This window comes from Carassius gibelio, chromosome B6 (genome assembly GCF_023724105.1).
Source record: "Carassius gibelio isolate Cgi1373 ecotype wild population from Czech Republic chromosome B6, carGib1.2-hapl.c, whole genome shotgun sequence".
Lineage (NCBI taxonomy): Eukaryota > Metazoa > Chordata > Actinopteri > Cypriniformes > Cyprinidae > Carassius > Carassius gibelio.
This window is the reverse complement of record NC_068401.1, coordinates 17,871,322-17,883,986: the sequence shown is the minus strand read 5'-3', so window position 1 is coordinate 17,883,986 and position 12,665 is coordinate 17,871,322. Positions and strand designations below refer to the sequence as shown.

The following is a 12,665-nucleotide window of genomic DNA, read 5'->3' as shown; positions in this document are numbered from 1 at the left end:
AGTCCCCCTGCGGAAGGCCACCGCAAAGTCCATCGCCCAGGAGCTGTTTCTGCTGGCCAGCCGAGTCGGCCTCCCCTCAGAGATCCTGACTGACCAGGGAACCCCCTTTATGTCCCGGCTAATGGCTGACCTCTGCCGGCTGCTGCGGGTGAAGCAGTTGAGGACCACTGTTTATCACCCCCAGACTGATGGCCTCGTAGAGAGATTTAACCAGACCCTCAAGCAAATGCTCAGACGTGTGGCGGCGGAGGACAAGCGGGATTGGGACCTCATGATCCCCTACGTGCTCTTCGGGATCCGCGAAGTTCCCCAGGCCTCAACTGGCTTCACCCCCTTCGAGCTCCTGTTTGGCCGTCAACCCCGGGGCCTCTTGGACGTGGCCCGGGAAGCGTGGGAGCAGCAGCCGGCCCCGCATCGTACCGTCATCGAACATGTCCGGCAAATGAGGGAACGGATCGACCGAGTGATGCCGTTAGTCCGGGAACACCTCACCAGGGCCCAACAAGCGCAGCAACGTCATTATGACCGGACAGCCCAGCCACGGGAGTTCCAACCGGGAGACCGCGTCATGGTCCTGGTCCCCAGCTCCGCCTGCAAATTTCTGGCCTCCTGGAAGGGGCCCTACTCGGTCGTCGAGAGGGTTGGACCGGTCACTTACCGCCTGAGACAGCCGGGACGACGGCAGGCGGAGCAACTCTACCACGTCAACCTCCTAAAGAAATGGGTGGGGACCCGGGACCAAGTAGCTGCCCTAAGCCTCACCGAGCCCGTGGTTGTGGATATCAACCCCCACCTTTCGGCTGCCCAGAAGACGGAGCTGCAGCACCTGGTCAGTCAGTTCCAGGATGTGTTCTCCTCTCAGCCCGGGCAGACCAACGTGCTTCAACACCATATCCGGACGCCCCCAGGAGTCGTCGTTAGGCAACGGCCCTACCGAGTCCCGGAGGCTCGTCGGCAGGCTATTGAGGAAGAGGTCCAACAGATGCTGAAGTTGGGGGTAATAGAACCATCCCGGAGTCCGTGGTCCAGCCCCATTGTGATGGTCCCAAAGCCGGATGGCACCCTCCGCTTTTGTAACGACTTCCGCCGCCTGAACGAAGTCTCCGAATTCGACGGGTACCCCATGCCTCGGGTGGACGAACTGCTGGACCGGCTAGGAAGGGCCCGGTATATCAGCACCCTAGACCTAACCAAGGGCTATTGGCAGGTACCGCTCTCCGAGGCCGCCAAGCCGAAAACCGCCTTCTCCACCCCCAGTGGCCACTGGCAGTACCGGACCCTTCCCTTCGGCCTACATGGGGCCCCCGCGACGTTCCAGCGGATGATGGACATCCTCCTGCGGCCTCACCAAGCTTACGCGGCCGCCTACCTGGATGACGTCGTGGTCCACTCCGAGGCGTGGGACGAACATCTGGATCGTCTGCGGAGGGTGCTCTCGGAGCTCCGGCGGGCTGGACTTACCGCCAACCCCCGAAAATGCCACCTAGCCCTCTCTGAGGCCAAGTACCTGGGCTATCAAGTCGGCCGAGGACTCATCCGGCCGCAAGACAAGAAAGTTGAGGCCATCCACGCCGCACCAAGACCGGAGACAAAGACCCAGGTACGAGCCTTCTTGGGGTTGGCGGGTTATTATCGTTGTTTTATCCCCAACTTCTCCTCTTTAGCCGCCCCCCTGACAGACCTGACCAGGAAGGGGCAGCCGGAGAAAGTATGCTGGACCCCGTCGGCGGAAGAAGCCTTCTCCCAGGTGAAAGCAGCACTCACGTCCTCACCGGTACTCCGCGCCCCGGACTTTAGCTGCCCCTTCCTGCTGCAGACGGATGCTTCCGACACAGGACTAGGAGCGGTCCTCTCCCAAATTCAGGAAGGTGAGGAGCATCCGATCATCTACATCAGCAGGAAGCTGTCCCCCGCCGAGAGGAAATACGCCGCTGTGGAGAAGGAAGCCCTGGCCATCAGGTGGGCAGTCCTGGAGCTCCGGTACTACCTCCTGGGCCGCAAGTTCACCCTGGTAACCGACCACGCGCCCCTACAGTGGATGGCCCGCGCCAAGGACACCAACGCCAGGGTGACTCGCTGGTTCCTAGCGCTCCAGGACTTCCACTTCGAAGTCCGCCATCGAGCTGGGGCCGCCAACGCGAACGCCGATGGCCTCTCCCGGATCTGGACAGCTTATGCAGGTCTGTCAGGGGTCATTCCCCACCCTCCCCTAATCTCACCCCTACTTTCTACATGTCTTCGCAGGACCAGAACGACGCTTAGGGGGGGGGGATGTGACGAGCACTCCCAGAGGAATCAGCGTCGCCCTGGAAACCAAACCAAAACACCTGCACGTCCTCGTCACCGGCTGATCGGTCACAGCTGCTCCCCATCAGCCTGCACATTGAAAAGCAGCACATGTGGCACTGAGAAGAGGTTCTCAAACAGAACGCAAAGCTGGACTAACCCCTCTCTCCTATCCCCACAGAAAGCAGCGAGTGACCGACAGCCCACACCCTTTGGAGCACGTCAGGACACCCACTTTCCCCTTGATTGGCACAGAGGAGCACGGAGAGCACACGGGGAGCACCAACCAGCGGAAAGCAGATCAGGACACTTCACCAGGCACCCTTCACTTTTCAATAAACCCACCCTCCGGGGCTTTTGATTTCACGTACCTCTTGTCGAGTGGTTCTTCACCCCGTGACAGGCACACACACACACACACACACACACACACACACTCTCTGTATAGCTGTTTCTGAGAACAATACAATATGTAGCCCCTTACCCTAAACCTACCAATCAGAACTAAGTGCCTCACCAAGCCCTCACTCTAGAACTAACCTTTACCCAATTATAACCTGACCCCTAAAACCAGGTCTTAACCAGGTCTTGACCCTCAAACAGGCTTTTAAAGGGTTCTCAGAAAGTGAAGACTGGTCAAAATGTCCACAAAATTGTCCTCACTCTGATGGTCTACTCAAACTGGCCCTTACAAAGACACATCATAAACCTCTTCTAAACTAGAGAATTTGCATATAAATATGGCTCAAGATTAATAGACAGTTTGCTAAACATTATTAAAGCTACGATCAATCTAAACATACAGATACTGTATCAGATGGACCTGCGTAAACGGAAAGAAAAAAATGATCTCACTGAATGGGAACTTTGAGGCTTTAAATGTTCTTTTTTTTTTTACATTATTATATAGATATATTCTGGAAATCACAAAATAAAAAAAAGATTAAATTAATAAATGAATTCCTATATAATATTATTTTCTAATATTAATGTTAAATTTTAATGATTACAATTACAAACGAAAAATGTAATAACATTCAAGCAATTAATTTTATAGTTATTACTTTTATTTTATTTTTATTTATTTAACCTTTATTTAACCAGATGTTCACATTGAGATTTAAAACCTCTTTTATAAGAGAGACATGGCCAAAATGGCAGCAAATTAACAGCGCATAATTACAAATATGATCACCAAGCATATACACAACAACACAAGACATTTAAACAATATCCTCAGATTCATAAATAAACAACATCAACATCAACAATTTATACCAACCATAGGTTTAAAACGATTTGGTTATTTTAAAAACAGTGACAATTTATGGCATCTAATTCCAAGATTACATAATTACATTAATTTCCATTAATTACATTAAATAGCATAACATAGTTGATTAGGATGTTTACAGTTGCCAAGTACGTAACCGTGTGCATTCATATAGAACAGTGTGTCTATTACTGCTTCTGGAGAACCAACATCCTGCAGATTTTACCTGCAACCAGCTCTAACACAGTTCTGTGCAAGTTTTCTATTAATCCTGAAGACTTTGAGTAGCTGATTCAGGGATGTTTAGTTAAGGTTTAAGGACATTCTCCAGGGCAGTGGCCATCCAGGAAAAGCACTCCTGATATAGAATGTGGGGTCACAGGTGTGCATTTCTTGTAACATGGCTCATCCATTTAGAATATATAGACTATCTGTTTGATTGCACTTTATTGTGCAGTATGTGCACTTACGTGTACTTAAAGTGTACTGAACTAGGAAAGTATTGAGTATTATACAATACATGGATGGAGTTAGGTTCAGGGTTTAGTACCTAGTTATTATCCAGTTATTGTTATTAATGTACTTGTGGAACAGGATTGTAAAGTTATACTGTATTTTACTAGAGATCACCAACGATGTTATGAGAGAGAGAGAGAATAAAATATTTCCACTGTTATTAAGACATTCAAACACACAACAGCCTCTCTAAAGTTTCACCCACCTTCTCTTGAATGAAATCTGCTAACTTCTGCGTGCTGTTAATTTTATCCCCACAAGTTTTCATGGTATGATCTTTTCCTGTCCCACACAGTCCCCACAGAGGGAGAGAGTGAGAAGCTGGAGACGGAGACTAATCTCTACCCATTGGGGATTTACAGTTCAGTGCAGACCCCCACCCCCAGAACACACGCAAACAAACACCCACCACAAACTCCACCCTCAACCCCTTAGCCTACATTCTTAGTACCCGATCACAAACACACACACACACACACACACACACACTCTGCTGTGAACAAGAAAATGCATACATTCTTGGTGCCATACCTACATATAGTAAACTGGCTAACAGACATATTTGAGAGAATCCAGCATCAACAATGGGGTTTGACTGCCTAGTTTATTCTGCCACCTTACTGTACAAAATTATACATCACACACAAACTTTCTTTCTCTGCTGAGCCTGCACATGCACAAATATAACCAATTGATCTCACAAAATGACTCAGCTGAATGTAATTAGGCTAAGTCCTTTCCTAAAATGTAATTTTATTTTATTATTTTGATATGTTTGTGAAGTTGATATTGCTTTTATGACACCCTGTTGTGCATAAAATGTATTATATGTAGACACCAACCACTGCAGCCCTGATAATTAAATACCACATTAATCCTGCTTAAATATAGTCCTGGGGCGGATCTTTCATTACAGAGCTAAGAAAAGGGGTGGTGTGTGTTTGTGAGACCCCTGGTATTCCAGGCCTCATTTTCATAGAGCCGCATATTAAACAGTCTTCTTTACACAGGAGAGAATAGAGTTCACCAACTGCCACAATCTGTGTGTGTGTGTGTGTTTGGAAGGGGAGGGATAAAAAGATTAATACATCTCCAAATAATAATAACAATTGATGAATTATTTGATTCATATGGAAACTACTTCAACCCCTGAGTAAAATTATAACATAACAGTGCAGGCATTAAAAAACTAATCAAAATAATCAAAATAAAAAGCCAATATAATAACAAAGTAATCACATGAATCACATAAAAGCTACCCTAAAAAAGTATGTTTTTTTTTAATTAAATCAAACTGCATGATTTAAAACACATTGTGAGACATGACATCATAACTGGAAGATAAAAGCTAATTTATTATTTCTTTCTTTCTTTCTTTCTTTTACTCTGAGGAAGAAATATGAGCAATACATTTGACATCACAAATAATATATGTTCAGAGAAGCCCCATTTTCATTGTTGTTGGCAATGCTTATTTTATATATATATATATATATATATATATATATATATTGATTTAAGATGTTCTAATAATCTGAAATATACAATATCATTGCTCCTTTCTTACACACAAACAGATGTACACACATCCACAAAAAATTCTGCAATACTTCAAACTGTTTTTCTACCACTAACACATGTAATTTCACACCCCACTAAGTCTAACCTGGAGCACCTCTGCATCACCAGACATCTCCATTTTAGCTTAGCACTGTGGGCTATTATTTTTTCCTACAAATATACAACAAATCTTGTAAAACTTCTTGGTAAAATGGATGTTTATAGGGAAAACTCAAGCAGGTCAGGACTATTAAAGATAATCAATTAGCTAATGGAAGTTCAAGGCTGAGTGAAAAACCTGATCCATGTCTAATGTACAAACAAATAACAGGTGTTCGGTGTGTCTCACATGCTCTTTAAATGCAGCTGAATAACTTTCAGCATATACCTTATGGTGTAACCAAACTCATACATGTGCATGAGTTTGGTAAAAAAAAAAAAAAAAGTATTCATCAGTCATGAAAAAAAAAATAAAAATAAAAATACATGTGCATGTGGAAAAAGTGCCATTCAAAGAGGATTAGCATAATTATCTCCTCATGAATAGGACACACAAACAACAGGATTTAAACATATTACAAAACCCATATTTATATATATATAATATATATGGAATGAACTTTAAGGGCACTATTTTAATTCTGTATTATTACATATTAATAAATTATATTAAAGATTAGTAAAACAAATAGTCATATCCTTAACATATTTCCTAGTTTTCGGTAGTGTACATATGAATCAGTTGGCCCTTCTGTCATTTATGGTAGTGGGGTCTATGAGAAAGATTGTTGGCATCCACATGAAAAGGGAAAAACTCCATCATCAAAATGTATGAATATGTTTGCAAATTTAAACAAAACTTTGGAGTTCACTTATCCAGATATAAAAAAAAAATTTTTATAAAAAAAAAGTCATACTCAATAAAAAATACTGCATTCATAAGTGAGTTTTATTTATTTATTCAAAAGGGAGTACATTTTTTTAATTCAGTATCAAAACAAAATGCAAATTCAGTAGCTTAGATTTGGTAACATTAGTAGTAACAAGTCTATCCCTCTTCAGCTCAATGACATTACAGACCGCTGTTACAAGACCTTCTGTTCTCTCATTAATGGCTAGACCAGAGGCTGGTATCTCTACAAATAATGATATGAAACAATAGCAGCAGGGTCACAAATGCCATCAGGTGTGAGTTACAGCCTCCATGCAGCATTTAGATAAAGAACTGACCTGACAAACATGAATTAAAAGCTTCTAATTAAAAAACAACTGTTCAGAGGGGTCTCAAAATCAAAATTCACAAAACTGTTAAGAGGACAAATACTGTGCCTATATTACTGTATGATGTCATTCACAGCAGCTATTAAAAGAAATGTGAAAACAGAACACTATCCAGGGAGGGTGAAAACAAGATCATTTTCACTGCTTGGGAGCACTGTAATTTCATGGCTGGTGCCTTCAATACTGAAGACGCTATTCAAAATTACAAAGCAACAGTGTTTGGAAACAAGTCAAGAATGTACAGACAAACGAAATTAGCACTTCAAACAAAGGGTGTCATCAAACATTATGAATATACAAAATGAACCACTTTTGTCTGGGTGTTCAGTACCATTGAGTATTTTTGTGGCCTCCGGGGCTTTGCATATGTTAGTTACTGCTCAGCTGCTTTAGAAGACTGCAGTAGAAATTGGCCAGACCCTCAGGCTGTGAACCAACAAAAGCTGCACTGCATGGGGTATACAAACCACCCAGGCCCATTGAAAAAAATGGTCCTGTCGTGTAATTTCGACAAAATGATATTACGTTGCTTCATGACCCTTTCAAATTGAAATGTTTGTTGAGTGGCACTAGAAGTGTGCTCAGTTCATCCTTAAACAATGTGGCGATGTTTATTATAATGGTTGATGCAGCAGTTTGGAAATGAAATGTCAGGTAAATGCTCATTTGAAAAAAATAAATCTTAAAAATAACATACCACCTACACTAAACCCTACCCTAAATCTATCTGATATAACGTGACACAAAAAACACTCTTTTATTGTTATTTCATTGTGACTTGTTTCTCTCTCTCTCTCTCTCTCTCTCAACACATTGCATTTTTATTGTCAAGCAAGATGCTGTATAAAGAACTGTATAAACTGTATAACTGTATAAATGAACAATAAAAAAATATATATATTAGTCATAGGCTCCAATCTCGTGTGAAACAGATCTAAATGATAAACTAAGATGAGGAACAGCTTTTTAGTGATTATAAGGGGGTTATAAGGGAAGTGGTCTTTTTCGTGTTTTCTAGGCTATATATATATATAATCTATCCAGAATTTGTATAAAACTTTTGTTTTTCAGCCACATTCATACTGCAAAGTTTTGGGAATGACATTTGCATATTTATGCAAGATTTACATTCAAAAGAGCAATGGACAGAACAGAAATATAAATGAAAATGTATGTGCATTGTGGCTAGAACTAAATTCAATAATTCTGTAATCCGGCCTGGATAAAACTGCTTCAGCAGTTTTCATTACTACTAACTAATATTAAGGCAATCGCATGGAGTTTTATGTAGCAGTAGTCTATGCTTCAAAGTCAGAAAAGAATTGCCTTCACAAAATCTCTATACAGTTAGAGTAAACATTAACACATGCAGGCTTAATTGAATACTCCTTGCATCAGTTGATTTCATTTTACGTGTGGATTATTTGATTTTATTTAGTTTAAAATCTCTGTTTTCAACAGCTCTGATAAGTAATACAAAAATGTGATATGTGGGAAGCCAATGTTAACTTTTTCATCAAAACACAAAACATTTATCCCATTTGTACCTGCAAGGCACTGTTACACATGTTCCCTTTGTGTAAATGTCAGTATTTATGACTGTCTAATGTCTGACTACTTAACTCATATTTTACTCGTAGTGTTTCTGTTCACAGACTGAATTCTTCAACAAGCGCATCATCACACAGAGGAAAAAAAATGAACACCAAGTATAGGCTTAGTTTAACACTTATGCATATATAATAATATTATTATTACTTTATTTCTTTAAGAATTCTAGTTTAGCATTATATTTCTGTCATAATTTCTTTTAAGCAAGTTAACATAAAAATATCCTGTAAATTTCAGAGGCTCAAAACTTCCTTGTTAGTCCAAAAACAGCTTTTATTGGAACCAAGATCTGAAATCAAATCATTTCAGATTTCATCATCCACTGGTGCATTAGTAAAAATAACATCATTACCTTCAAAAGGAATCCTAATCCAAGGACAGTGATTATTTTTGCGGATGTCTAAAATGATAAGTGTGATGCATTATTTGTTTGTTTGTTCAGTTCATTACACTGTGGATTCTTTGGCAAATCAGTTTTCAGTGCAGGTTTTGCAAACAGACTTTTGCAAGATATGGACATGACAATAATACCTCAACGTGTAAGTAACTGTGTTCGTTCTAATGGCTAATCTTAAATTATATACAGAAAGCGATCAAAGAACTCTCCATTCATAATCCCTGGAGCTTTCAATCACACTGTTTGAGTTTCTTTTCAGAATTGAAATTTTTAACCCACATCTCAAAAATTGCCTGGTTGTGTAGGTTCGCACTTTACAACATCAGGATATCAGACCTTTCCTGTCAGAGTGTGCAGCACAGCTCCTCATCCAAACTTTTCTAATTTCAAGGCCAGACTACTACACTTCTCTACTGGTGGGCCTTCCAGGCACTGCGACAAAACCTCTGCAGATGATCTAGAATGCAGCAGCACATCTAGGCTTCACTCAGTGAAAGAGAGTGAAACTCCTAAACTCACTCCACTGGCTCACAGTTTTGGCCAGAATCAAATTTAAGGTCTTGATACTGGATTGTAGGACTGCCACTAGGATGACACCTGCCTACCAGAATACACCACAAAAGTGCATGCTCCTTTCTGCCAGATAATATCTCTGAATGAGTGATGCCAAAAAAATCACTTGCTAAAACTTAACCCTCTCTGTTCCACTCTGGTGGAATGAACTGCCAACCCACACCTAAACTGCTGAGACCACATCTTTCAAGAAACAGCTGTAAAAACAATTTTCTGTAAGCACCTAACCAGTTGCTCCAGTTAGTTACTTCTAACAGGGTCAATCTACATTCATCACTGTAAACAATATGCAATGGACACACACACCAGCTGGACCTGCTTTCTTACGAATATTTTTTTTCTCTCCATAAGGATCTTTTGGAGATTCTCCTTCCTTGCCACAGTGGCTTTTGGTTTGCTTACAACAGCTTATAGACACATTAATTTTAGTGTGACTGTAAATTTAATATAAAACATTATCACTGCAGTCATATTCTGTAAACAGTGTGTTTAGTATAAATGTATAAGTATAAATGACTTAATTTGACTTAAACGGCAGAGACACAATCTGTACCTGTACATTTTGTAACACCAAAACTATATTTTGAAGAATGTTGGTAACTAGATTGTTTTGGTGACCTTTCGCTTCTATTGTATGGACTAAAATAAATATTTCAGAAAATGTCTTTTGTGGTCAAAAGAAAATTTTTTAAGTTATCTAATTTTACTAGAACATGGGGAACAAATTAACGATGACATATTTCATTTATGGGTGAACTATTCTATTCCTTTAAGAATCAGACATCTTTTTACCTTGCTGTATCTTTCGCCTAGACAGGAAAACAACAACAACTTAGGTTCTTAGTTTGAGTATATTCTGTTTTTGTGTTTAGTATCCCTATGGTGTAATTGCCATAAACCACTTGAAATAGCCAAAAGTTCAAATTTGGACATGCCCAATCTACATGGAAAAATGTCTACTTCAGCTGGAAACAAAAAGGCAGACAGCTTATCAAGGCAGCTCCGTCTCAGTTCACTGCCTAAAATTAAAGACAACCTGTACAGCCTGTCATGTTCTGGATATTTTCCCACACACCAGCACTGACAGGAACTATAGTACATGTTTGAAAGATTACATCAAAGCCTATAACAACAGAAAAACGAAGAAAAAAAAAATACAAATAAGGGATAATGTATATCATAAATAATGTATAATGTATATCATAAAATAGGACATGCATGCAAAGAAAAATGTTTTGTATATGTTGATATGAAATGCTTTAAACTAGCACAGCTGTGTATGAAAACCCCTGCCTACAGTCAAATATGCATAGTCAAAAATATGTACCAAATTTCCAATGCTTTGTCTTTTTCTTCTAAGATTGTAAAATAAGACCATTCGATCCATTTCAGATGCTGCTCTGAGTAAACAAGATCCTTCAATGAAGCCACACTGAACTGATGGATTAATGGTCAGGGCCACTGGCCATTTGTCTGGAGGCCATACGTCACACACTAATTGCCCAGACACCATTTCTCACATCTGCACTAAAGGTCACGTCTAGCTCAGATTGGCTCTAATCATGCAATTAATCTCTCCGAGGCAAAATTTTGCAGAAATGTAAAAATAAAAATACTATTACAATTTATTATTATGTGAATATTTATCTGTATACACACATGCTCAATTTAGCCTTTTAATCTCTCTGAAAACATGTTTAAAGTTAAAAAGCAAAGTTCTAATACAGTATATCCCATTTTTCATCCGGGCCACAAAGAGCATGATTAGTGAATGAGACCTAGTAACTTTGTTGTTAGACTAAATTTAAATTTGTCTGACCAAATTATTATGTCAACAACAACAACAATATGCCTTTCCACTATAGAATTACAAATTAACTGCAGATCTAATTGATTGAGCAGTGCTGTTGGCATTCACAAAATTATTTGACATTCTCTGCATAGTCTGCAGTGACAGCTCAGACATGAGCCCCATATTTGGGCCAATTTCACGGGATTGTACCCGCTCTCCATCTTGCTCGCCCCTCTCAGTGAAACTAAATTGTAACCTAACAGGACATTTTTTCCAAGCAGATCTCTAGCTTTACTTCACTGCTCTATCTGTATCTTGTCTGAACCATAGAAACTGGATAAGCAGTCACCCTATTACAAAAAAAAAAAGAAAGAAATCCTGCTAGAAGCCAAAATACAGCAGGAATGGTAATAGCACCACACAGTACAGGTCAGGGTAATGCAGTCACAAAACAAAACGTGCCCGTCATCATTTACTCAGTCTCATGTCATCGCAAAGCTGTATGAATTATTATTCTTCTTATTATTTTTGTGGAAGACAAAGATATTTCAAAGAATGTTGGTAACCAAACAGTTTTGGAACAATAAAGTTTTAGTCCAGAAATGAAAAGTCTGTCAATAATTACTCACCCTCATGTCATTCAAAACCCATAAGACCTTAGTTCGTCTTCAGAACACAAATTTTATGAATAACAATTTATTTGTTTTAAATATTTTATGTTTAGATATTTCTACTATTTTGGAGTCCTGTGAATTTTTTTATTCTCCCACATCCCACACACTAATGTAGCTTTCATCATGAAAATGATTACAAAATATCGTCGTGAACGAACCTTTATCACATGATGAAAAACAAGATGACACACAACGTAAATGCTGGTCATGTGAGGATGACTATAATTAAATGTATAATACAATATTGCTGACGAATAAAAATGAGACTAAATATGGTTTACAAAATAAAAACTAGGCTAAAATGTCTCTTAATTTCCGTTGACCAAAACGAGACGAACTGTGATAAGGTTATTTTGTTTCGTTTAGTGGCGTTATTATTATTATGCAGTATTTTTGTTTCCTGTGTCTCACTTCAGGGGCTGCATCAGGTCACACTGCGCAGACACAGGCGACATCACTTCCTCAAGCACCACTCGCTGCATTATTTAGAAGACGACAACAAAGTTAAGTCTGACACAGAAAAAGGGACAGATGTGTGTGCTTGTAACATGTGTGGCTAGTAAAATAAATGTTGTGAATTCAAATCAGAGAGTGTTCCGTGTCTGGAATGGATGTATTCTTAAATCGATAAGGTAACAATAATATAATAAGATAACCTTGTTTGAAATGGGTTTGCTAAAAGAAAATTTTGGATTCGTCTAT

The 12,665-nt window shown here is 40.0% G+C and overlaps 1 protein-coding gene across 4 annotated transcripts in view; it reads right to left on the bottom strand.

Annotated features, from left to right (window-relative positions):
• Positions 1 to 12,665, bottom strand: part of LOC127959284 (rhomboid-related protein 3-like) — a 76,862-nt gene that overhangs the window by 24,380 nt on the left and 39,817 nt on the right. Inside the window, exon 1 of one of the 4 annotated variants that reach the window (XM_052558357.1) lies at positions 4,281 to 4,404. The exons of the other annotated variants lie outside the window; for them this stretch is intronic. Within the exon in view, the coding sequence (XP_052414317.1) occupies positions 4,281 to 4,343 (63 nt within the window). The 5' untranslated portion in view covers positions 4,344 to 4,404. Of the gene's footprint in view, positions 1 to 4,280; positions 4,405 to 12,665 lie in introns of those variants that run through there. 4 annotated transcript variants of the gene reach the window in all.